The 27292-nt window shown below is 39.0% G+C and overlaps 1 protein-coding gene across 6 annotated transcripts in view; it reads left to right on the top strand.

The window, feature by feature from the left end:
• Positions 1-27292, top strand: part of PATJ (PATJ crumbs cell polarity complex component) — a 366180-nt gene that overhangs the window by 144959 nt on the left and 193929 nt on the right. For 5 of the 6 annotated variants that reach the window (XM_045999612.1, XM_045999585.1, XM_045999603.1 and 2 more), the window contains 3 exons: positions 1870-1980; positions 6254-6331; positions 18926-19025. In XM_045999612.1, coding sequence (XP_045855568.1) covers positions 1870-1980; positions 6254-6331; positions 18926-19025 — 289 coding nt within the window. The remainder of the gene's footprint in view (positions 1-1869; positions 1981-6253; positions 6332-18925; positions 19026-27292) is intronic. The other variant, XM_045999595.1, reaches the window with a different exon arrangement.

The raw sequence follows: 27292 nt of genomic DNA, 5'->3' as shown, positions 1-27292 counted from the left end.
CCTTTTAAGTTTCAGTTTAAATTTTTTCTGTGTTGGTTTACTATTATTCATATCCTTCCTGGGATCATATGGGAAAAGAGGTTTCACAGAGCTTATTAAAACCTTTCCATGGATGTCTGCTAGAATAAAAGGCCAGAGTTCTTGCCGCAGCTGCCTCCCTGACCTCACCTCTCTGCACCCTCCCTCTTACACCGGGCTTTACACTCACCTGCTTTTAAACCCCTCTCCCGGGGCGCCTGGGTGGCTCAGTGGGTTAAGCCTCTGCCTTCGGCTCAGGTCATGATCTCAGGGTCCTGGAATCGAGCCCCGTATCGGGCTCTCTGCTTGGCAGGGAGCCTGCTTCCTCCCCTCTCTGGCTGCTGCTCTGCCTACTTGTAATCTCTCTCTCTCTCAAAAAAAAAAAAAAAAAAAAAAAAAAAAACTTCTTTAAACCCCTCTCCCACACAGGGCTCCTGTCTCCTACCTTCTGGCCCTTACCTCTGTGTCCCTCAGAGGTAAGGGCCGGAAGGTAGGATGTGCTTGCTTTTCTCCTCACTGTGCTCTGATTCACTGACTGACCATTCCCATCACTTCCAGCTCCTTGGATCCCCTCTGCTTTTACTGAACTTGTCTAGGGAAACCACATCCTAGTTAAATGCAACTCTTGGCTTATTTCTGGTCCCTAACATGGCTGGAGAAAATAACCAATGAGGCTATCTGGTCTCATTTTAAATTCATGAGCTCCTTCTCAAGAGAGTCTTAAGCTCTGCCTTGCAATCCTATAATATTTCCCTGGTTGTTTCACTCTCCTCCTTCCAGAGGTATCTCCTTCACACCTCCTAAACTGTCTTCCTCCCTCTTAATCTCAGTTTATGGCGCTTGTTTCTTATTTCATGGAGAAAATAGAAGCAGTCAAAAAGGAACCTCCCCTTGCTCTCACCGCGTGCCAAAACTTTTTTCCTATCTGTATCTGTAACAACACAGGAACATAGGAACTATTTGTGCTTCTAACCAATCTCCCTAACTTACGCCACAGAAGGTCATTCCCTTTTCACTGTCCAAGGATTCATGCATTTTCCCTCCACCACACCATGGTTACTGTAATACCTCCCATCTTAAACACGAAAGCCAACCTCAGTCCCACAGCCCTATCCACCTACATCCCTACTTGGTCTCCTTATGGCAAAGAAGTATTCGCAGATCATCACTATCCACTGACCGTAAGCCACCCCAACATTTACCAGGTCTTTGATACGTTATCAGTTTGAAAGACTGAGTCTGTTAAATAAGGTAACTAACTACAAAATGCTCTTGGAGATTGTGGACATGTTTGCAAGTTAGGGTCTCTGAAATTTGTATGATAAGGAGTTATATAGACTTACTCCGATTTACTGAACAGAGAACACTTTCAGTAAAAAGAACCTATGGATATTTTCATAGTTCTTTTTTAAACATAATTTGAGAAATGTTCAACTACTCAATTAAAATAATGGACACTTTGCTTAAAATATTGTACTTCTCAGTTTAAGAGAAGAGTCCAGACTGCGCTCCCCTGACCCCACTCAGAATTCTGTGCTGTGTTTAGTGGCAGGGGTGACATCATAGCTCAGAAGCTGCTTAAGGTTCTGTCACTGACCGAGCTCCCTATTTTGGATAATTATATAATTATATTTAACCAGGGCTATTGTTATTAAGATACTTGTCTTACTTGCTTTTCTTGAAGGTAGAATGTTATTTTCCTTAAACATGTTTTTAAACAAGCTTTTTATGGGCAAATATTGCTTTGGTTTAATTCATTAGATCATTAGATTCTGGTTGTTCTCATCACTAGATAATATATATGAACTCTAGAGCCTTTCTAATTGAAATAAAATTACTTCTGTGTTTTAGGTGTCTGGAGTAGATTTGCAGAATGCCTCTCACGGAGAAGCAGTTGAAGCCATTAAGAATGCGGGAAATCCTGTGGTATTCGTTGTTCAGAGCTTGTCATCCACTCCAAGAGTAAGCTTTAGTTGGTATTTTCAAAAATTTAAAAATATTCTCTCCGTATCTATGGACCACACTTTTGCCTCCATGTATTTTTCCACGCAGTTTCATTTTGATCCTGCTATTACCTACAAAAAACATTACTTCATAAAAATTTAGTTATTAACTTCACCTTCTCATTTTTCTTCTTTGATTTTGGTCTTTTGGTCAACTTTGAATCATTCCAGTCTGACTTGGTATAAGTCACAGGCTATGGAGTTAGACCTGTTTTCCATTCCTTAATTCCCTGTTGACCAGCTTTGCTAACTTAGAGACAGGTTACTTGACTTTTCTGAGTCAGTTACTTTGTTTATAAAATACTTTGAACATAAAGGGGGTCAGATATGAAAACATCCTAGAGGTACCTCCATGCCCTGTGTAGTTATTAAAAGAGCATAAAAATGCAAATGTGGTGCATTGTTGTACATCCCGAATTCAAAACTAGCAGTGTTTAATTGTAACACTTTTATCTGTAATAAATAATTCTTTCAGTATGGAATTAGAATTCTGATACATAGATGTCAGTGGCAGGATTTATACTTTATTTTGCAATGTGCAGCAGAAACATCACCCATAAGCCCTGTGACTGGAAGAAATGCTTATTTCTCTTTCTTATAGTGGAAGACAGCTGTTCAAAACATAGGCACTTCTGGGTGCCTGGGTGGCTCAGTTGGTTAAGCCACTGCCTTCGGCTCAGGTCATGATCCCAGGGTCCTGGGATCGAGTCCTGCATCGGGCTCTCTGCTTAGCAGGGAGCCTGCTTCTCCCCCTCCCCTCTCTGCCTGCCTCTGCCTACTTCTGATCTGTCTGTCAAATAAATAAATAAAATCTTTAAAAAAAAAAAACAAAAAAACATAGGCACTTCTGAATAGTAGAAAAACTGCATATTTTTTAAAAATGCTTTTCAGTAAATGATGCAGTGCTTTTCAACCTTTTGTATGTCAAGGCATACAGAAAATAATATTTGTATGGCAACCTGGACAAACAGAGGTTTGGCTGCCCTGAGGGCGGGGTGCGGGTATCAATACATTTTCATGTAACTTAGAACCTGCCTGCACTCAGGGGGCTGCAAGGTCACCCTCCCTGTGGGGGGGCAGCTCTGTTGGGGTACACTGTGTTACAGTATGAACCTTCCCAGTCTTAGTGCTGTGTTTATACCATCAAGACTCCCTGAGAATGGGGAACTGAATAATGTCTTCTTATTTTCATACAGTTTGAAATTTGGGGGAATCCACTTTTTAACTCACTTTTTTTTTGGAAACCAGGTTTTTGGAATCCACCTTTTATTTCTTACAATATTGAGAAGGTAGTTGAGGCTGTCACTTTTGTTTCTGGCAACTGAGTTCTATAGGAAAATTGGCCAGGCTATTCCTTGCCAAATACTTCCAAAGAAACAGTTTTAAATTAGAATTGAACTGGTGACTTGATACCTTTATGTGGCCACTTATGACTGCCCTGCCAAAAAAATATTCAAAGCAAAAATAGGAGGTTATAAAGTCAACCGAAAAGGCCAAGCAAGCATTTAATCCAGCCTTTGCTGGTGAGTTGAGGTGGAAATTTTCACTCAGATGACACAAACAGTGCAATTTCTTTCACTGCTCAAAAAATGAAAATCTTCTTAGGCGTCATGCCATGCTCAAGTCACTTATTCCCTATGCAGCACAAGAGACTGCCACATTGTGCATTTGGTTCATCAAGCATTGAGCTATCTCTGGTTCTAGGCAAGGGAGCACATTCAGGTGATGGACATGACTTGTTCCATTTTTTAACACAAAGTAATTCCTGTTGAATGAGGCGTTAAAAGGAATCAAGCTTCATATCTTTGCAAAATGGTGCTCTCTTGGGCTTATTTATTGTTGCAAGTAATAGTGGTCATCACAGAAATAGAAAATAGAGCCTAATGCTTAATCATTTTTGACCACTTTACATTAACATTGAAATTTTCTGCAAAACCCCAAAAGAAGTCATTTTCTAACATTGGGACCATCAAGGAGGCCCTATGTCTAAAGTGCCCTGGTCACATGGAGATTGTCATTAACATCATCAATTGAGCAGTGGTGTTTATATTTGTACTTCTTAAAAATTTTTTGCGTTATATTTTACTTTTTTCTATTTGCACTTTTAACAGATGCTTTTGGAGTTTCACCAACACATTACCTTTTTAAGCTTTTTCTCCTAAATTCCTCAGTAGTGTTTTCAGCATGCTAGAAAGAAATCCGTGTATCCACTTAGATTTATTTGGCAAGGGCTTGTTTGACAGAAGAACTGATTTATACACGCATGCATGCACACTCCTCTGTAGCAAGTTTTTATACCAGGGTATTTATTTCCCACTTTATAACATAGGTACATTTCACATGCTGTTTTTCCACACTCCAAAACAAACCTGTTTAAAATTGGGATCATCCCTTCAGTTCATTAAATTTATTATCCTGTGTTGCCTTCTTTTCCCCTGTATTCCATTTGTCCTTCCCTAGTACCGTGGTTTCATAATGGCACCTAAACTTCTTCTATGTGTACACTTCCATACTAAACGCATAAAAATAAAATTTTCACTTTCACAAGAAATATGCCATCTTCTGCTTTTATGAAAGGTGCAGTCTTCTTGGTAAGCCTTTGGTGTTCCAGGTTTGGCTAATGGTACATTGACAGAGATACATTTCTGTGCTGTTCAAAGCACAGTGTAAACTTAGGAGTGGCAGCTGACATTGTGTCCCATCCCAGAGCTTCTCCTCTTCAGCTCCAGCTGGTTTTTCAAACCATGGGAGAAAGTAGGTCCAGTGTGGGCAGGTGTTCTGACTTATCAGGGAGGCCAAGTACTTTGTTTTAAGATTCTTCAGGACAAGAAATACATGCCTGTAGACCAACCAGGTTTTGAACTTGGGCCTTTCATGTTAGTGTTAGAAAATGACTTCTTTTGAAGTCTTGCAGAACGTCTCAAAGGTAAAGGACTTGGATTATTGTTTGTGTTAAATGGAGGAATAAACACTAAGCACTAACAATGTCTGCTCACATATAAAACATTAAATATATGTTATGTGTCATTACTATTTCCTTCCTATGTATCTATCTATCTTTAAGGAGGCTCCATGCCCAGTGTGGGGCTTGAACTCATGACCCTGAGATGACAAGTTGCATGCCCTACCACCTGAGCCAGTCAGGTGCCTCTGTTGTTTCTTATTTAAATGAAACATTTCTGAGACTTTCTCATTTATTCCAAAATTAGGTTATTTCTTTAGACTCTATATTAAAGGCAAAGAAAATTTAATCTTAAATTGCATGTATAGAGAGAGGTATTTTTTGCTTTGCTTTGTTTTGTTTTTTAAATTACCCCTAGGCAGGCAGTTTCTTTACATTTCTGGGAAAGGAGATTTGTTTTTTCTTACAACCCTCATGTCTGTCATCAGATTCTATGCCAAGATTATTTGTGTTAGCTATTTGAGAAGGCTTAAAAAAAAAAAAAATCACTAAAAATTTTATATTTTCCCAAGATGTTTCATAGATTGTTTGGTAAAAAGAAATGAGTCAAAAAGTAATCTATGCTGTTGGCACCGTTGAGAATTAAAAGTATTTCTATGAAATGGAACTATTTTGTTCATGTATAAACATTTATTGAGTGCAACTATGTAATAGGTTCTTTCTGAGCACTATGTATAGTGATAAATCACTAAATTCCAGCTTTCATTGAGCTTTTATCCAGAGATGTAAATAGATCTGTGGTTTATCTTCATGCGAACAGTACTAGTTTAATATTTATTGAGTGTGCACAGTGTGCTAGATAATATACTTGATTTGGCATACAGTGATGAATAAGGTAAATCAAATAATTGATGCCTCCTGTGTTCTAGGGAGGGTTCATATACATCACTCCTAAAACTGTTTTTGCAAAATGAGATGTTTGGATGACAGTCAGTATTGAGACTTTCTTTTTCATCATCTTCATTTTCACTTCCTGGATCTACACATATTGTGAGTTTATTGTTCTTTGATGCTACACACACATACACACGTATGCATGCACATAATATTTTGGGTAATCTAGCTTGTAATATTTTTCAGATTGTATTGTTTGCCTTGAATTCTGCTTTTCATGTCTTTATTTTTTAGATGAAGTTAGTGACTTGGTTAAGTAAGATTTTAACTGTTTAAAAAATTAGGAAATGTAATGATTGTGACATTTAAATGTTTTATTCCTTTTCCCTTCCTTTTGTGTGTGTGTGTGTGTGTGTGTGTGTGTGTGATATCATAGGTCCTTCCTAGTGTGCATAACAAGGCTAACAAAATCGATAATAACCAGGACCAAAACACCGAAGAAAAAAAGGAAAAGGTAACGTGAACCTCTCAAGCCTTTTAAAAATGTTTTCGGTTAAAAAAAAAATGGTTTTGGTGTCTTTTTTCTTATCTGATCTGCAGTTAATAAGAATGGTGTTTTGAGGGGCGCCTGGGTGGCTCAGTGGGTTAAGCCTCTGCCTTCAGCTCGGGTCATGATCTCAATGGGGAGCCTGCTTCCCCCGCAACCCCCCCGCCCCCCGCCTGCGTCTCTGCCTACTTGTGATCTCTCTGCCAAATAAATAAATAAAATCTTCAAAAAAAAAAAAAAAAAAGAATGGTGTTTTGACTAGTATCGGGCTAGAAGGACTGTGTTAAAAAATGTTTCCTTCCTTTGAGTCTAACTAGTTCTGGCCAGGATGAAAGCCAGAAACGTAGTGAAACATAGGTGCAAAACTGTGATAAAGCACCATTCATCCCTTGTCATCTTTGTCTGTCTTTCCTGTTCAGTTGAGCTGGTTGTCTGTCCATTCCCAGAAAATGTGTCTTACTCTAGGGAATTTAGGGGACTTTGATCTTGCAGTTCTCTCAGCCTGGAAATCCCTTTCCCACACTGCTCTTCCTTTTACCCTCCAAGGAGCAGCCCAAAGGTCATCTCTCCTGAGAAAACATTCCTTACCATCAGTCAAAATTCGTCATCCATCCTTGTTTTCCCACCTCTATTCTAGTAAAGTCCATCTAAAATTTATTTTAAGAAATAGTATTAGATAAGGATAAGTTTTTATTTTTCCCCCATAAAGATAACGATCCTACTGTTTCAGAATAGGCCCTCCATTACCTACTGACTTGTATACAACCTGTCCTAGCTCAGGTTATCGGGGGTCTGCTTCTGAGCTTTCTCTTTGTTCCCCATGTCTGTCCCAGCACAAATGCTACACTAGCTCAATTATTAAAGCTTAATAATAAATCTTGTTTTCTAGTAGAACAATTTCCTTTACATATTTCTTCTTCTTTAGAGGTGTCTTCCATATTTGTATCCCTTTTCTTTTCTCTGAATTTTAGGACTAGCTTGTCAAATCCCACAAAAAAAAAATCTGAGGATTTTTTTTTTTTTTTTTTTTTTTTTTTTTTTTTTTAAACAATTGTTTTCTCTTTTTCTTTTTTTTTTTTTTTTTTTTGTTTTTTTTTTTTTAAGATTTTATTTATTTGATATATAGAGAGAGATCACAAGTAGATAGAGAGGCAAGTAGAGAGAGAGGGGGAAGCAGGCTCCCTGCTGAGCAGAGAGCTCGATGTGGGGCTCGATCCCAGGACCCTGAGATCATGACCTGAGCTGAAGGCAGAGGTTTAACCCACTGAGCCACCCAGGCGCCCCAAAATCTGAGGATTTTGATGATATCTATATATTAATTTTTAAAGAAGTATATCTTTATGACATCTAACCTTTTTAATCATTGACATGGTATATCTTTCTATATATTAAATTCTTTTTTCTTTCAATTTTTACAATTTTCTTGAGAAAGGTATTATAAATCTTTGGTCTATTCCTAGATACTCCTACATTTTGTATTGCTTTTAAGTATTTTTTTTTTTAAGGTTTTATTTATTTGACACAGAGCTAGAGAGTACAAGTAGGCAGAGGAAGAGGGAGAAGCAGGCTCTCCACTGAGCAGAGAGCCCGATGTGGGGCTCGATCCCAGGACCCCGAGATCACGATCCGAGCTAAAGGCAGAGGCCTAACCCACTGAGCCACCCAGGCACCCCTTGCTTTTAAGTATTTTAAACTGCGTTTTCTGTTGTTGCTAGTATGTAGACATAGAATTGATTTTTTTATGTATTTATTTGATATAACATTATTCCCTTATTTTTTAATAAAAGAATCCAGTGCATAACACTGGGAAAACTGAAAGACTGAAACAAAATCACTCATAAACTCACCACCTAAAGATAAACTTACTAAATATTTTAAATACTTTATGTAGAGCTTTCTGCTCTCTTATGTCCTCCATAAATGTATATAATTTTAATAAATTCTAATACTAGGTAGATTTTTATTTCTGGATTTTCTCTAGAGGTGATAATCATTCTGGATAAAGGCAGTTTTCTTTTTCCCCTTTTTCCAATCTTATTATATCTACTAAAACCTCCATTGTGTTTAATAAAGAAGTAATAATAGCTATCATTTTTCTTTTTCCTTCTGATATTTAAGAAATTACTTTTAATATTTTGCCATTGAATATAACGCATGCTGTAATTTTTTGTAGCTAATCCTTCAGGTTAAGGAAGTAACCCCTTTCATTCTTATTTTGCTAAGAATTTTTATCATGAATGGCATTGGGATTGAATTTTATCAGAAGTATTATCTGCATTAACTGAAATAATTGTGTATTATACATTTCTTTTCTTCTTGAATCCCTTAATGTTGTAAATTACATTAATAGATTTCATAATCTCAAACCAATCTTGAATTCTAGGATTAAACTTAATTTGATCATGATTTTTTTTTTTTTTTTTTTTTTTTTTTTTGCACATTGCTGGCACTATTTCCTTTAGGATTTTTGCATCTGTGGTTAGGAATGAAATTGGCCTGGAATTTACTATTGTATCTGCTTTTGAATATATGAGACCACTAAAGAGAATAGTAGGTGTATTTCTTCTTTTTTAGTTCTCTGAGCATTTCTGTAAAATGGTTGTTATTCATTCCTTAAGTCTTTGGTCACACTAGCTTATGAAGCCATTTTGGGCCTGTGTTTTCTATGTTGGAAAAAATCTAAAATGCTGATTCAGTTCTTTAGTACTTGTGGAACTATTCAGATTTTCGATTCTAGAGTCAGTTTTGGTTTTTGATTCTTTTCTAGGAATATTATTGTCACTTAATTTTTTACATTTGTTGGAATAGAGTTGTTTATCTTTTTTTTTTTTTTTAGATTTTATATATTTATTTGACAGAGAGAACACAAGCAGGGGGAGTGGCAGGCAAAGGCAGAGGGAGAGGGAGAAGCAGGCTCCCCGCTGAGCAGAGAGCCAAATATGGGGCTGGACTCCAGGATCCTGGGATCATGACCTGAGCTGAAGGCAGACACTTAGCAGGCACCCCAAAGTTGTTTATTATCTTAGCTTGAATTATGCTTGCTCTGTCTATAGTTCTTTTTCATTGTGAATATAGTTTATAGTTTACTTTTTACTTTTTTCTTAATCTTGAAAGTAATTGTCATTTAATTTCTCAAAAAAATTTTTTTTGTAGTTGACATAACATTACATTAGTTTCAAGTGTGTAGTTCCTCCATTTGAAGTTCTGATTTTTGAACTGTGTTAGTCATCTCTGTTGTATCCTTCTTCTTTTAATTTATTTGTCAGAGAGCACAAGAGGGGGAAGAGCAGACAGAAGAAGCAGGCTACCTGCTGAGCAAGGAGCCTGATGTGGGACTCAATCCCAGGATTCTGGGATCATGACCTGAAGGCAGATGCTTAATCCACTGAGCCACCCAGGCGTCCCTATTCTGCTTGATTTTGTTCTCATCTTTATATTGCCTTATTTTGTTTGGCTTTCTTCTTCTACCCCCCCCCCCCACACACACACCATAATCTCTAAGTAGTTGTAGAAATTATTAATTTTTTAGCTATCTTTTTAATAAAATAATCATTTAATACCATGTATTTCCTTTTAAGTCGTTCTTTACATCCCAAGATTTTAAGTTGAATGTCTATTATTCAGTACTGTTTTTTTAAGCCCCCACATTTTCTTCTTACCCAAATTTCTTTAGAAATGTATCTTTAAATTTCCACATGAATATTTTTAAAAACCTAGTATTTTCTAACATATTTCCATTGTAATCAAAGATTGTGGTTTATGTAACGTTCTTTTGCATTAGTTGAGACTTTTTATGTCCTATCATATTCTCAGTTATTATAAATTTATTACTTACAAATTTACTATTTGTTATTATAAATTTATTGTTATAAATGTATATCTCTGAATAACATAGCAGGTTTTCATTTGGAAGATTTTATTTTTAAGTAATCTCTATACCCAACATGGGGCTCAAACTCAACCCCAAGATCAGGAGTCACACATTCTACCAGCTGAGCCAGCCAAGTACTCCTAGCATGATAGTTAATTGGGTGTAGGTTTATATACAAAGTCACTAGAGCAAATTAATTAAGTTATTCAGATACTCTACGTACTTGTGTTTTCTTGGGGCGGGGGGTCATGGTAATCTAGCAGTCTCCCATTTTGTTAGTAAAATTAGTCTTTTTTTCATGTAGTTTTTCAGTTTTTATTTTATACTTTTCCAAGTTAATTTATTAGGTGTCTGCAAGTTTTAAACTATCTTTATTCATATTTGGCATTATTTAGTAACGTCCTAACATCTATGTCACCTAGTATCGCTGAATCTATGCCAACTTTATTTTCATGTTTGCCTGGATTTTAGCTTGGAACCACACACAGAATGAATTCAGATCTCCAACCTGAGAGAGTCTGGGCTTGTAAAGAATTCTGAGGAAATACCTTTTTTCCTTTTTTCTACCTCAAGCTAAGAACAAGGCCAGGAAATATCCTTACTATCTTCTGTGGTCAAGATTTTGGTTTGTTTAATTTTTAAAAAAAATATTTTATCTATTTATTCATGAGAAACAGAGAGAGAGAGGCAGAGGGAGAAGAAGGTTCCCCACTGAGCAGGAAGCCTGATGTGGGACCCAATCCCAGGAGCCTGGGATCATGACCCAAACGAAGGCAGACGGTTAACCATCTGAGCCACCCAGGCACCCATGATTTCTTTCTTCTTCTTTTTTTTTTTTTTTTAACTTCATCCATTGTAGGTTTCACCCTATTAAAAGGAAAAAAAAACAGTAACTGAATTGAACACTTGGGAAACCTTTGTTTGCAGACATGTACACAGGCATCAGTCAAGGCTGCTAGAAGATTTGGGGCACAGCGTTCTTAAAAGGGATAAGAAAAAGCAAAATTAAATTATAGATTTTATAGATTATATCGATTATAATTAGAGGGTTGTGTTTTAACCTGGTTGGCCACCTTGTTTGAATTCAGATTTTAATCACATTGATTTTAATCAGAATAGCAGTAGCATATACTAAGTGTTCAGGATTGTGTAGTTTTTGGCAGTCACGAGTAGATACAGATAATAGTATAGGTTCTGGAAGACCATGGTTATTGCTTGTAGAAATATTAGTTAGGGGCATGATCCAGGTCATGACTTGCAGAAATCTTTCTCAGACTTTGGGAGGTAACAACCTTTGTTTACAGGGATTAAATGTCTAGAAATAAAAACCTATGCTGATTACTAACCTAGGAGATGAGTAGCTCAAGAGAATGGGGAACCAGGAAATGGGGCAGGAAGGAGGAGGGATTACAAAGAGGCATGGAGAAGCTTTTGGGACCGATGATTACATTCTTCATCCTGATATATGTAGTTTTTCGGGATGGCTGGGTGGCTCAGTGGGTTAAGCCTCTGCCTTTGGCTCAGGTCATGATCTTAGGGTCCTGGGATCAAGTCCTACATTAGGCTCTCTGCTCGGTGGGGAGCCTGCTTTCTCTCTCTCTTTGCCTGCTGCTCTGCCTACTTGTGATCTCGCTCTCTGTCAAATAAAAATCTTTTTAAAAATGTGTATAGTTTTCTGGGGCGCCTGGGTGGCTCAGTGGATTAAGCCGCTGCCTTCGGCTCAGGTCATGATCTCAGGGTCCTGGGATCGAGCCCCACGTCGGGCTCTCTGCTCCGCAGGGAGCCTGCTTCCTCTTCTCTCTCTGCCTGCCTCTCTGCCTACTTGTGATCTCTCTCTCTCACTGTCAAATAAATAAAATAAAATCTTTAAAAAAAAAATGTGTATAGTTTTCATGTCAGTATATCTCAATGAATTTTTTTTTTAAGATTTTATTTATTTATTTGACAGGCAGAGATCACAAGTAGGCAGAGAGGCAGGCAGAGAGAGGAGGGGAAGCAGGCTCCCTGCTGAGCAGAGAGCCCGATGCGGGACTTGATCCCAGGACCCCGAGACCATGACCTGAGCCGAAGGCAGAGGCTTTAACCCACTGAGCCACCCAGGTGTCTCACAATGAAGTTTTTAAATACAAAAATTCCCTGCCTTCCATTCTAGTGGGACAAGGCAAACAAAGGGGAATTCCCTGACTGCTATCTTAAAGCAATTTGGGGACAAGACATGAAGACCCACAAAATGTGACATCTGAAAGGGCTGGAAACGAAGCCCCATGAAGACAGGGAGCTCATCTGTCTCATCATTACACTCTCTCCATTGCCCAAAACACTTCCTGGCACCTCATAGACACATAGTATGTACTTGTTGAATGAATAAAGGATCCTAAAAACAAAACAAAACATCTCTGGCTTTAGGTCCCCAGGAAGGGCTCATGCATTCTGGGCAAATGCCGCCTTCCTGTGCCCCATTTTACCTTATGACTTGGGATTTATGGTTGTTTCTGGCTTCAGTCATGTTACAAAAGCGTATTTTTGAAAGTTTATCTGTCATCTTTTTGCGGTTAATTTAGTCTCAGAATATTTAGTCTATCCTGTTGCTGGAATTTTGTCAGTTCATATCTTGATTCAAAGATCTGAGTGTTCATCAAATGTTTTTTGGAATCCTATATATAGTGTGGCGGTTAGGACGGTGCAGCCTTCTGGGGATATAACCTCATAAAGGAAGCAGACAGGCATCGGCCTGTGGGGACACAGATAATAACTGCACACAGATGAATAAACCGGTCACTAATTTAATTACTTTGGGGAACAAGGTAATTTAGTTGATGCAGGATAATTCCACATAAGATCCCAGGAAGGAAAAAGATAAATATATGGTTCTTATCAACTTTGGCCTGTTCCATTAAACCAAATTGAATCTCAATACAAAGCAAAGATATTTGCGTTCAAATTTTAAAAATGCAGTAATAGCTTGGTAATACCAAAAGTCCCAAAAGTCGGTCCAGCTGAATTCTTTGGTGCAGAAAATAACCACTGAGTTAACATTGCAATGAGAGGTCCTACCAGTATCTGCATCTGTGTTACAGAATGATGTCTCTGTGGTTACAAGATTTTTTAACTGTTTTCAGTGGTTACAGAATGTCCTTTACTGTGTGTCTTCTCTGAAATTAGGTTATATGCCAAGCAGTGTTCTAACTTCTGGAATGATGAAGCGTCTTTATTCCAAGAGGTGCACCGATGAATGTGATGCGTAGTGAAGTAGAAGTACAATTATGGTGATAGAAGCACACGCAGGATGCTATGGGAGCACAGGCAGGGGACGTTCCCAAAGTGGGAGGTCAGATGATTACAAATTATATTATCTCTTCAGTATCATCATTAGAAGTAATTCCTTTTATGCATTATTTCCTCCTTAATACAAAAGCAGTGCATTTTCTCTAGAATTACTGAGCATCGAAAAAGAGACTTGGACGCCTGGGTGGCTCAGTTGGTTAAGTGTCTGCCTTCAGCTCGGGTCATGATCCTAGGGTCCTGGGATCAAGCCCCACGTGGAGCTTCCTGCTCAGCTAGGAGCCTGCTTCTCCGGTCTCCCTCTGCTGCGCCCCCTGCTTATGTCTCTTCCTCTCTCTCTCTCTTTCTCCCCCTCGGTCAAATAAATAAAATCTTAAAAAAAAAATAAAGACGATAAAAAGCACCTATAATGAGGTGCTTGGGTGGCACAGTCAGTTAAGTGCCTGTCTCTTGTTTTCAGCTCAGGTCATAATCTGGGGGGAGGGGGGCTCCATGCTCAGCTTCAAGAGTCTGCTAATGATTATCTCTCTCTTTCTCCTTCTGCTCTTCTCCACCCTCACTCCCCACCACCAAAATAAAGAGGAGAAAAAAAAAGCACCTGAAACCAATTACTAGGACAGGTGTAGGCTAGAAATGGAAATTTTGGCTTGACATCATTTATATCTTAAAAAAATGGAGTGTGTGACTGAGAAACTAAGTTACCAAAAAAAAAAATACATAAACAGGTCTTGAATTATGGGGTGCCTGGGTGGCTCAGTGGGTTAAAGCCTCTGTCTTTGGCTCAGGTCATGATTCCAGGGTCCTGGGATCGAGTCCCACATTGGGCTCTCTGCTCGGCAGGGAGCCTGCTCCCCTCCCCACCCCCACCTGCCTTTCTGCCTACTTGTGATCTCTGTCTGTCAAATAAATAAAATCTTAAAAAAAAAAAAAGATCTTGAATAAATCCATAGTTGGTTTTTTTTTTCTTGTTTTGTCTCAGTTCACTATCGTCTGTGCTGTTTTTCATCATGGAGTTTGAAATGACAGGTCACCAGGTGTCCTAGACATATTAATATTAACTATATGCCTGTAATTCTTTGGTATTTTCCTTCTAAAATTTTCTTCAGGGTTTCTTCATATATCCTTTGTCTTAAAGGAGTCACAGACAACGAAAACAAGTGGGAGATGTTCGTTCACAGAAGTAGTCTCCTGCTGTTAGCTCTCTTTTTATGTCTTACCCACATGAAAGTGTCGTCTCCCACCAAACATAATCGTCTCTAAAAATACAGTCATGTTAAACTTAAAGAAAATGTGTCTGTCCCAAGTAAGTACTTAAATGGAGTACACTTTATTGTATCTAAATTATTCCTCCATAAGGCTGATGTGAAGACACGCATCTGTTTCAAGTGAGAAATCTGGACATGCTAGAGCCTGGGACTAAGGGGAACCTCATGAAGGTGTTTGCAAAGTTCAAAATGATTTCTTGTGATCCTACTGGTGGCACTTAGAGTGATACAGGATGCGCTCTTTGATTATTCTTAACAGCAACAGATAATAGAGTGTCCTATCATGATATCCCACGTTGTACTAGGCTTAGAATTGGCTGACAGTACTCTGCAGTGTGTAAATATTTGTGATATTCTTTTCTATGTATCTGTGTACATACATAGCATGTAGACATGTGGGGATCATGCAGCTTTGGTGTCAACGTTTTTATAGTCTTACATAGTTTTGCTTTATACTCCACATCAGTAAGAGCAAGGATATCAGAAAATATAACTGTTTCTAAATTTAAATCACCAAATCAGGGGCGCCTGGGTGGCTCAGTGGGTTAAGCTGCTGCCTTCGGCTCAGGTCATGGTCTCAGGGTCCTGGGATCGAGCCTCACATTGGGCTCTCTGCTCTGCAGGGAGCCTGCTTCCCGCCCCCCCCCCCCAACCTGCTGCTCTACTTGTGATCTCTCTCTCTCTGTGTGTCAAATAAATAAATAAAATATTTAAAAATCAATCAATCAATCACCAAATCGCTTTGATACGGTGAATCTGGATTGTTACATTGAAATGCTTCTGAGTTAGTGGTTTCTGTAAAAAGGGATTTGGGTTTTTAATTAAACGGCTGTAACATCTAAGGTAGTGCAAGTGCAGTTTTGGTATTTTCTGGGAATATTAGATTTAACTAATTCTCATTAGTCTCTACGAGCTGATCAGAAAGAGATTTTTCTCCCCTAATTTATGAGCACCCTCTGAAGGTAGGAAAATATTTCTTGCAGTGAGAGATAAGGGCTTCCCTGGCTTTTAGATACCCAGAGTGTTTTCAGTTTCTATTCTGCTGCTTCAGCCACATGACACATGTAGACCCAGAAATGCACAAGCCATTTGGTCTGTATGTCAAAAAGCTGTTCTTGGGCGCCTGGGTGGCTGAGTGGTTTAAGCCGCTGCCTTCGGCTCAGGTCATGATCTCAGGGTCCTGGGATCGAGTCCCATGTCTGGCTCTCTGCTCTGAAGGGAGCCTGCTTCCCTCTCACTCTCTCTGCCTGCCTCTCTACCTACCTGTGATCTCTCTCTGTCAAATAAATAAATAAAATCTTTAAAAAAAAAAAAACTATTCTTTCCACTGAACTCAAGACCTGTTGTACAAAAAAACACCAACAGGCAAACGTAGACTAAGTGACCTTTGCCCTTGTCTCTCACTCTGTAGAGAATAGATCCCTGTAGAACCAATATACAGGGGGCACCTGGGTGGCTCAGTGGTTTAAAGCCTCTGCCTTCGGCTCAGGTCATGATCCCAGGGTCCTGGGATCGAGTCCCGCATCGGGCTCTCTGCCTAGCGGGAAGCCTGCTCCCCCCTCTCTTTCTGCCTGCCTCTCTGCCTACTTGTGATCTCTCTCTGTCAAATAAATAAATAAAATCTTTAAAAAAAAAAAAAAAAGAACCAATATACAGTAGATCCTCAGAACCAAACTTGGCTTAGTATCAGAAACGGAATCATAGCGTTAGAAATAAGAGAAACAGAATCAAAAAAAAAAAAAAAACAGAATCAAAAATACAAAGTTCTGTTGCCACTGGGGACTTACTGTGGGTGCCAAGAAATCATGTATATGGGCTTAAGTCGCTCATGAATTGCCTATTTCAGGCATCCCTGTTTAATGTTTCTGGAAGGTGAGTCTACTTGAACATCTCAGTGGGACCTCCATAACTGTCAAAGTATAATTTCAGGAAAAAAAATGTGACCTATAAAATCATGCAAAATGTACAGTTATTTACTTAACTCATTAACAAGGGATCCAACAAGACAGCCTGGTTCAGAGAGAATTGGAGAGAATGAAATATTTATTAATTGTTCAAGGAAAAAATGCAGGGGTGCCTGGATGGCTCAGTTGGTTAAGCATCTGCCGTCAGCTTAGGTCATGATCCCAGAGTCCTGGAACGAGCCTCACACAGGGCTCCCTGCTGAGCAGGGAGCCTGCTCCCGCTCCCCCGCCTGCCTCTCTCCCTGCTAATGCTCTGTGTGTGTGTGTGTCAAATAAATAAAATCTTTAAAAAACAAAAACAAAGATTGCATAAGTTAGACTCAAATTGAGATACAAAACTGGTTTACATCTTACAGTGCAATAAAACTGTAACCTTTGGAGTTATCCTTTCTACAGGACTAAAATAATTTGTGTCTCTACCAGACAAAATGAATATGCACTGCTATTGGACAAGAATTTTTCCATCATTGTCATTTTTCTGGAACAGAACATTGTTAGAAGACCTAGTCTTCTAACAGTCAGCATGACTGACAACCAGTTATTTACTCATTCAGCATACAGTTAAGGGAGGCCTTCCTTGTACCAGGCGCTGTTCTCAGAGCTGAGGATACCACACTACTGTTCTCTGCCCTCATGGAGATTGCATTCACCTGGCCTCCTTGTATGTACCTTGCTCCAGCCTTCATTGTCACAGAGAGAGCTGGGTCTTGCCCACAACCTTCCCTCGTGTGCAGTAGAAAGAGGCCCCGGGTATATGGCAACCCACATTCAAACTTTAGGGTGACCAAGACATGCTTATCCTATATTCTCGAAAGTGTTGGTAGAAGTTAATTTTAATCAATCAGTGGTGGAAACAGTTTCCTCTTAAACATGTTTTTAGAATACCGTTAAAGAGAATTCTGTCTCTTAATACTAAAAGCTGACTGTCCTTGTTCTAAGTATTGTTTGTGACCTAGAATGATTTGGTTCCGAGGGAAAGGTTTACTGAAAGGAATTCATTTACCTTCTTTACTCTTCATTTAACTCACTTCTGAGGTTTTCCAAGCAAGAATAAAGACAGAGCATGATCACATTTCTGTCTTCTTTTGTTGCTTAATAGACATTTTGTATTTGGCATCTTCTCTTTCTTCATCGCTCCTGCATTTTATTGATTTTTGGATTTTCTACAGATAGATGCAGTGCTGCTTTGGTTAGCATTATCTTAAATAAATTTGGGTGTGTGTTTTTGTTTATGGATTCCAGATAGTGTTTTCTGCTTTGGAGGAATTTATTACATGCCTGCTTTCTGTAATGGACCAGTCATTCTCCATTTACTCGAGTGTATCCTGCCATTAGTGGTTTTTGTCTTATAAAGCATAATTGAATGTACTCTATTGAAACCCTGGAGCAAAACAAATCTTAATCCAGTTATTTTGGTATTTGTGGAGTGCTTGGGTATATCAGCTCCTATTCTTTTTAGCAGCTTGGATCTCCGTAAACTTTAGCATGTTTTATTTTTCCCAGCATTCAAGAAAATGTCTGCGTTCTATGAAGGTAATCTGATCATTGAGTTTTGTTCTGCTTTCTTTAAGTCTGAACCAAATATTTATGGGATGTTTCATTTGGTAGTGTAAATTTAAAGAGCACTTACCCAGAAATATAAAGAGTATTATTCATCATAAAGATTTTTTTTTCTTTTTGAAAACATTAAAATGTGTGTTGACTATAAATTGCAGATGAATATTTTTTGAGTTAGAAAATCTTGGTATTTCATTTCAGCTATTTTTTTCGAGTGAAATCTGTACCTTCTACAACTTAAATACAGTTTAAATAAATGTAGAATTAATACAGTAGGTAGTCTGTACATTTATTTTCAGATGTCTTTCATTTGAATTATTTGGTTGGTAACAGTGTAGACAAAATATACGTAATTGACTTTCTGACTGGAGAAAGGAATGTGTTCTGGGTAGGTCAACAGTCTTAAACGTGTTTTTTCAACTGTTTTCGGTAGTGGTGTGCTTACAGTACGGTCACATAATAACATAAATATAAGAAAACAAATTGTCTTGCAGTGCCGGTTATATGACTGAAATTGGATACAGTCAAAATATTTCCAGATTACTTTTTTTAGCCTGTTTATCACTGAGGAAGAGAATTGTGCAAAGGCCATTAACCCTTCTCTCTACTTTCGCATTTTCAGAGACAAGGAACTGCTCCCCCTCCAATGAAATTGCCACCTCCTTATAAAGCTCCATCTGATGACAGTGACGAAAATGAGGAAGAATATGCATTTACCAACAGTGAGTTCCTTTTCATTATTGGAAGTGAATGCAGAGTTCATTAAATTGTGCTTTTGGGAGTATTGTCGATTATCAAATGTGGTGTTGTGGATTCTTAGAAAATGGGTATAAGCATATCATGCTGAAAAGAAAATGTTGTATCTCCTTAACTTTTGTTACTTTATTTTCCTAAACTTTATTCCTTAATACTAATATAATATTAGAGTGAATATCAAAGGCAATGCGTTATACACTATTTGCTCTACATTTCCTCCTAGCCTTACTGTTTGGCTATGAATGCAGAAATGCTAAGAAGTCCTTTAATTCCCAGTTTGACCTACAGTAATCTGAGCTGGATATGTGTGCCACCTCGATTACTTGCTCTGTTCAAACGGATGGTGATGTTACTAAGGCAAAATTAGAAAAGACTCCAGTCATATTTTCTCTTTTAGAGTTCCTTTCATGATTTTCTTTGCGTTAGATGTATCAAGTATACATTCATACTTCTAGTTAATGGAGCTTTTATTTAAAAGAATTTGCATTTCTTTCATGCATGTAAAGTATCTGTACTTAGATCTGATTGCTATTGTATATGGAATTTCTTTGGGGAGTATGAAAATGCCCTAAAATTAGATTGTGGTGATGGTTGCACATTTTGTGAATATAGTAAAACTCCCAGGATTGTAAATGTAAATGGGTGGATTTTATGGCTTGTGAAATATGTATGTGTGTATATGTGTGTGTGTGTGTTCTTTTAAATATATATTCTTTTAAAAATGATCTTGTTCCTTCCACAATTTAGAACAAGAGTTTGATATAGATATCGAAACAGTTAAAATTCTGGCCGCACCACTTCTTAGTGTATGCCCTTCAACATGCCCTCTTCTATAAAAATCATGGTTCTTCCTTTAGAGGGGTGTGATGAAGATTTAAAAAAGTGATAAAGCCCTTTATCCTGCCGTGTAATGAAATTTCGACAAGTATTATAGCTCTTACTAATAATTATTATTATGTTGATTTTATAACTGATACTTTTCTAAATATGGTAGGAAGTCTATAAATTTGAATATAAATAGATATGTTTATAACCATTTGGTTAGTTTTATAAAAGAATTGATTTGCACTTTGGTTTTACGGAGCCCTTTCTCATGCATTATTTTCTTCATTCAACAACTCTCTCTTGAAAGCCAACTGCTTTTTACTAACAGTGTTAAGTAAGTCTGTCATGAAAGAAATAAAACATAGCTTCTTTTTTCTTATTGGTGGTCACCAACCTGGAAGGGAGGATACAAAGGCATCGGAACAAAATTTAATCAATGTGCCTAGTGCCTTGGCTGACCACCTCTTCTGGAGAGTTACACATGATGGAGGTGATTGATAGGTGTGTGCACTCCTGGAACATAATCCCTTGTTCTGAGACGGGTATTAGGACGGCTGCAGCAGAGTGGGAAGAGCTCGTTGGTTATTCACAATTTCTGGGAGGCTAGAATGCCCGTATTTGCATAGTTGTTAGTGTTGGGTCCGTAATCAAAGCAAAGGTCAAGCAAAGCTTTATTTCACGCCAAGCATCGAGAATCAGAAACTGACTGGCCAGGGCCGTCGCTTACAAAGAGGAGACCTCTCTCTGCCTTAGAGACTAGCTTTTAAGGGCAAAGGCCATGTGGTTGGGCCTGGCCAATGAGATTGTAACACACAGAGAAAGCTACACAGTCATGCTAGGTCACACATAAGTGACCATTTGAGTCAATTGAATTACAGTTTACCCTATAGTAGATATTTGAACTAGCCTATCACCTTGGTCAGAATTGGCGCCCAAAGGGCAGGGCCCAAACTCCTTGATAGCTAGGGAGACAGTATGTGCCCCCACTGATTGGATGCCTCCACTTGGCCTGACCCACCCTTGTATTTGGGCTTTGTTACCTGGGACTGGTTTCCGGGACTTGTTTTTAAGTAAGTCCCCTGGGGGGAAGGGGAGCAGGGACAGTTTTAACTTTTACTGCATAAACAAAATCACTGTTTAACTGGATGGGATGGAGTCGCTCTGGTTAAATAGGCCCTTACATTAGGAAATCTGATTTAAGCATGTGACCAAGACTGTATTCTAATCCTAGTTCTATTGTGAATTAATGGACCAGTTAATTGACCCCTTCATGGCTCACACTTGCTCCTCTGTAATAGGGGGAAGGGATGTCTTGCGTTAACCTTCCCCAAAGGATAGTTAGAATCTGAGGAGAAAGCATTTGAAGAGCTTGGTATAAGGACTGTGACACCTAGTCAACACTCTGGTGTCGATGTGCCAGGCCTCTGTGTGTTGCTAACTCAGTCGACATACCAGCCTGTGAGGTCTCTAATTATACAAATGAGGAAACTGAGGCTCAGAGAAAGTAAGGAATATGTTCAAAGTTAGTCAGCCGGTCAGCAGTTAGAAATGTAATTTAAATGCAGAATCTCTGACTCCAGAGCCTGTTCTCTCATGTGTACTTCCCATTACTTAAATCTCATTTATCGTGGCAGAAGTAGGTACGATGTGCTTGGGGTTATCTAGCGAGTATCACTGTGAGGCATAAGGTGTATCACTGTGAGGCCATAAGGTGGGACAGCAGCCCCCTCCCCAGAGTTCCGGTTAGGTACCTGTGTGTTCACACATGTGTGCAAACACATTGACAGCATTCGTGGGGTTCGGGAAGACACCGATATGCACTACATACAGAAAAAAACTTCTGATTCCTAGATCATCTTTTAATTGTAACATTTCATAGATTCTCCGGCAAATATATTTGGGCTATGAATATGACTTACCATTTGTTTTGCTCCCTAATTTTTTTCCTTCTCAGCATACTTTCCCCTTCCCATTTAACTTCCTGTTGAATTCACTGTTCTTCTTTCTTCACAAGAGTTTGAACTGTATGGGGTGTTAGATAGTTCACATTTAAAATGTAGGTGAGCCTAAAGCCTCTGGCTTTCTTCTGTTTCTTTGTGAAATGTATCCCATGGCTTTTTCTGTGGTCCTTAACTCTTACTAAATGCCTACTCTTCTCCTCCATCCAAAACTAAGAGGAGACTGGTTCACTGTTTTATTAGATTCTTATTGTCCCAAAACTAAGTATTTCTTTTTACCATTGTGAAAATGATTTTCTAACTTTCCCATCGCCCAGGACTATGAAGTGGATGGGGGGAATCCAAGCCTTAGGCCCACCAGGATGTGGTAATTGCATTAGAGGGATCACAGACATGAAACACATGGGATTTTAAAGTATAGTTAAAATACTTTTAACTGAGCATCTGGGTGGCTTAGTCGGTTAAGCATTTGCCTTCACCTCAGGTCGTGATCCCCAGGTCCTGGAATTGAGTCCTGCAGTGGGCTCCCTGGTTGATGAGGAGCCTTGTCCTCTTCCTCTCTCACTCTGTCTCTCATGAACAAATGAATAAAATCCTTAACCTAGGTGAGCTTTGGTGAGTTACTTAGTCATAAACTTCATCCTGCCAAGAAATGTTTCTTGGGTGGATATTATAAGTGGGCAGACATTGTTCTGTTAGGGTCTGTGATCAAAGGAGCGAGACCGATACAAAGCAAAGGTCAAGCAAAGCTTTGTTTTGTGCCAAGCATCGAGAATCAAACTGACCAAACCAACCAGTTGGGGCCGCCTCTTCCAGAGAAATCGATCCCTCCCGGCCTCACAGACTAACTTTTAAAGGGCAGTGGCCGTGTGGTTAGCCTGGCCACACACAGGTGGCCAATGAGATTGTAACACACACAGAAAGTTGCATAGTCATGCTAAGTCACACACGGGTGGCCAATTGAATTACAATTTACCCTATAGTAGATATTTGAACTAGCCTATCACCTTGGTCAGAATTGATACCCAAAAGGCGGGGCCCACATTCTTTAAGGAGATTGTGATTGGATGTCTCCACCTGCCCTGACCCGCCCTTATATTTGGGCTCTGTTACTTGGGGACTTGTCGACCATATTTTACTAGTTTCCCGGACTTGCTTTTAAGTAAGTCCCCTGTCGGGGGAGGGAGCAGGGTCAGTTTAAGTTTTACTGCATAAACAACAAAATGGCTGTTCAACCGAGATGGAGCTGCTCTGGCTAAATAGGCCCTTACAGTTCTAGATATTGGGAACATAGCAGAGAAGAAGAGCTCTCTTCTTATTAGCTTATATTCTAGTGGGAGAGAAAGATTATAAACAATACGATAGTTAAAATATTGATAAATAATCTAAATAAGATAAAGCAACGTAGTGTGAGAATAAATGCTTTGGAGGAGTCAACATTAAGTAGAATGGGAAAGAAAGGCCAAGATATGACCTAAGTGACAAGAAGGAACCGGATATACAAAAGAGCTGGCTTCTAGAGTCCTATAGATCAGATTTTTTTTTTTTTCAGATTGTGATGCACAGTAACTTATATTTTACTTTAACAACCAAGTATAGATGTATAGAGTATATTTAGTGCTTATATAATTGAAACAAAGGTTTCACAAAATACTACTTTTATAACATAGGAAAAAATATAATTTTTCTATTGTTTCATTTTTTAAAATGATGTTTGCAACTCCCTCTTTTTCTTTCTTTCTTTCTTTCAAGATTACATTTATTTGTCAGAGAGAGAGAGAGAGAGCACAAGAAGGACAGGTAGAGGTAGAAGTAGGCTCCCCGCCGAGCAGGGAGCTCAAAGTGGGACTAGATCCCAGGACCCCAGGATCATGACCTAAACCGAAGGCAGACTCTTAACTGCCTGAGCCACCCAGGTGTCCCAGCTCAATTTATTTCTTGATTAATGAGTCACAACCTGCAGTATGAACACTAATCTAGAACTCTGGTTTTCAAACTTCAGAGTGCATCAGAGGGACCTGCAAAGCTTGTTAAAACACTAGTTGCTGGGCCCACTCCCAATTTCTGATTCTTTCTATCTGGAAGGACCCAATGATTTCTGTTTCTAGTAATTTCCCAACAGATGCTGATATTTCTCATCCAGGGACCATATTCTGAAAACCACTGATCTAGCCGGCATTTAAAGTCAGGGGAGCTGGTGAGTTGGCCTAGGAGTGATATGTAGACAGCAACAGGAAGCAAACCCAGCCTGGGCCTTGTGAACCAGCAGAGGAGCCTCCTAGCATAAGAGCGTATCCAGGAGATGGTGGCGTTAGGCAGTTTAAGAAAAGAAGGTGTTGCAAGAAGGGTTTTGTCACTGAACCTCAGAGGCCAACTGTGGAACGATCCTGAGAGCTGGAGGAGATTAGAATCATGGAAGCAACTATTGAACTTAGCAACATAAAACTGATAAGAAGAAAAAGAATGCTTAATAAATGAATGATTGTAGAGACTGTTATGAGAATTAAATGTTGGGGCCCCTGGGTAGTCAGTCACTCAGGCCTCTGCCTTCAGCTTGGGTCATGGTCCGGGGATCCTGGGATGGTGCCCCACATCGGGCTGCCTGTTCAGTGGCTGCTTCTCCCTCTGCCTCTCCCCATTCCTCTCTTCCCCCTGCTCATGCTCTCTCTCACATGCGTTCTTTCAAGTAAATTTAAAAAATCTTTAGGAAAAAGAACTAAATGTCAAAACTAATACAGAAAATGTGATACATGATGGTATTTACATCATAGATCCCTTATCTTGCGTAGTTGGACATAATTCATGACATTCTGGTGTCTAATGATAGGAAGTCAGTATCCATCAATTGAATGAAAAGTGCTTAAATTTTAATTAAGCATTATGAAACAATTAAGAGTTAAAGAACAACATCTACATAAGTGCTTACCTGTCGAAAGACTGCCGTTATTAGTCCTGCAGGATGTGTCAAAGAGGGGTTACCAATGGTACAGAACTTCACTTTGTGGTAAGGGTCTTTAATACCTAAATGTAAAAGGTCTTGCAAAGGTTCAGGATCACTGAGGGCATGAAGTGTCTCTCAGTTCACTATCACATGGTGACTTTCAGATCTTCATTTTTAGCCATAACTTCTCTCTGATATCCTGTCCTGTTTTCGGCTGACTTGGGAAAGATACCATGTTGGGGAGCCTGGGTGGCATGGTTGGTTAAGCGTAAGCTCTTAATTTTGGCTCAGGTCATGATCTCAGCATGAGATTGAGCTCCAGGTCCTGGCCCTGAGCTCAGTGGGGAGTCTGCTTCTCCTCTCCCTCTGCCCCTTACCACACTTGCTGAAATAATTAAATCTTAAAAAAAAAAAGATACCATGTCTTTTTTTCCACTAGCACTTTAAATCTGTTGTGAAAAACAAAATGTGTTTTTTCCTGGAGGCTGACCTTTTCCTTATATTCTTAATTTTTCATAAGGTCCTTATCCCAGACTAAAACTTCACCTATGTTTATTATCTCCCTTCCTAGATGAATCTTCACTCTCAATTTCTACCATATTTGTAGCTTCCTTTGCATTTTTAATGCCACCATTTTAGTAACTATATAGTTGTGATCACAATTTATTGAGTACCTATTGTGTGTCTTGCCTTTTCCCCAAGTCTTTAAATGGCTTTCTCATTTGATTTACAGAAGAGTCTCTGCAAGGAGGTCTTCTTTTCTGCTGAATTCAGCTTAATCTCACCTTTGGAAAACCTTGCCCCACTCCTTATTCTAATCAGTATTCTTATATTGTTTTTATAGCACTTAAAAAAATGTGATTATTTATGTGATTATCAGTTTGATACCTGTCTTTCCCTTCATGGTCCAAGAGTCTAGTAATCCTCTGTGTTCTGACCTGGCACATTACAGAAACCCAGTATTTGGGGCAAATTACTGACAGAGGGTATGTGACTTGCACAGTGATGGCAGGAGTGTGATAAAAATCCATGTGTACTCATGGGGCTTTCAAAGTCTTTTCGAGAGACCCTTTCTACTGAGCTGTACCATCCGTCTAGTTTCAGAGCCTTCCATCCAGAACAGCTTGCCTTCTCTCTCCCAATATGTCACCCCTCATCTCCCAGGGGGAGAAGCCATATCTCTAAGAAGTCCTGCTTTGTTCACTTTTGATCCCAGACATTAAATGCTTTTACTTCACCCAGCCTTTCTAACCTGTTAGTATTCATTCTTTCAACTACATTTTTTTTTAAAATATTTTATTTATTTGACAGAGAGAAATCACAACTAGGCAGAGAGGCAGGCAGAGAGAGAGGAGGAAGCAGGCTCCCCGCGGAGTAGAGAGCCTAATGCGGGGCTCGATCCCAGGACCCTGGGATCATGACCTGAGCCAAAGGCAGAGGCCTTAACCCACTAAGCCACCCAGGCACCCCTCATTTTAAACATCAGGGAGCAGAAGGTTTTGGAAAGACTTTTTGTAACCTCTAAGGGAGTGATCATAAAGAAGCAGTGAGAATCATACAATAGACATGTCTCTTGATGCATATTAGGCTCTAGAAACTCAGAATATCATTGACTTTTTTGACACTTGGCTTTTAAGTGATACAGCAGAGATGTGAATGGAAGCACAGGCTGAAGAGGCCTCTTACAGGCTTTTTCTTTTACTTTACTTTTATTTATTTTTTAAAAGGTTTTATTTATTTATTTGACAGAGAGAGAGAGAGATCACAGGCAGGCAGAGAGGCAGACAGAGAGAGAGGAGGAAGCAGGCTCCCCGCTGAGCAGAGAGCCTGATGTGGGGCTCAATCCCAGGACCTGAGATTATGACCTGAGCTGAAGGCAGAGGCTTAACCCACTGAGCCACCCAGGTGTCCCTTATTTTACTTTTAGAATAGCATACTCTCCTTAGGGGTTTTGTTTTACCCTCTCTCTCAGAAAGGACCCAGTTTAATTATTGACCCTGATAGATCTTTTGCTCAGATTCCTTCCCCACCCCCACCAAGTCTTATGTCATATATAATATTTGGTAAAAAGTATATATTTAGTCTCTGGAGCATAATAAATTATCCTGTGAATGGTACCATGCAAATAAAAATTAGATTACTAACACCTTGCATCTTTGTGTTTTACTCTGTTTTCTTTCATTTTTCTCAGAGACTGTATATTAGCTAAGACCCTCTAAAATGTGATATATTAGCAAATTATTCAGAGTCACAGTATTTATAAGTTTAGAGGGGGTTGCTTTTTTAGAAAATTACAGCTTTATGGAGATAAAATCCACATTACTATATAATTTGTCTGCTTAAAGTATGAAGCTCAGTGGCTTTTATTTACAGAGTTGTTCAACCATCACTACTATCAATTTTAGAACAGTTAGAACATTTTCTTCACCTCCCCAAGAAGTCCTACACATTAACAGTCCACTTCACCATATTCGTTCAGAAATTTGTTATAGTCGTACATAAAATATGC

The sequence above is a fragment of the Meles meles genome, chromosome 1, assembly GCF_922984935.1.
Source record: "Meles meles chromosome 1, mMelMel3.1 paternal haplotype, whole genome shotgun sequence".
NCBI lineage: Eukaryota > Metazoa > Chordata > Mammalia > Carnivora > Mustelidae > Meles > Meles meles.
Note: the sequence above shows the minus strand (reverse complement) of the source record. Positions and strands in the feature narration are given on the sequence as shown.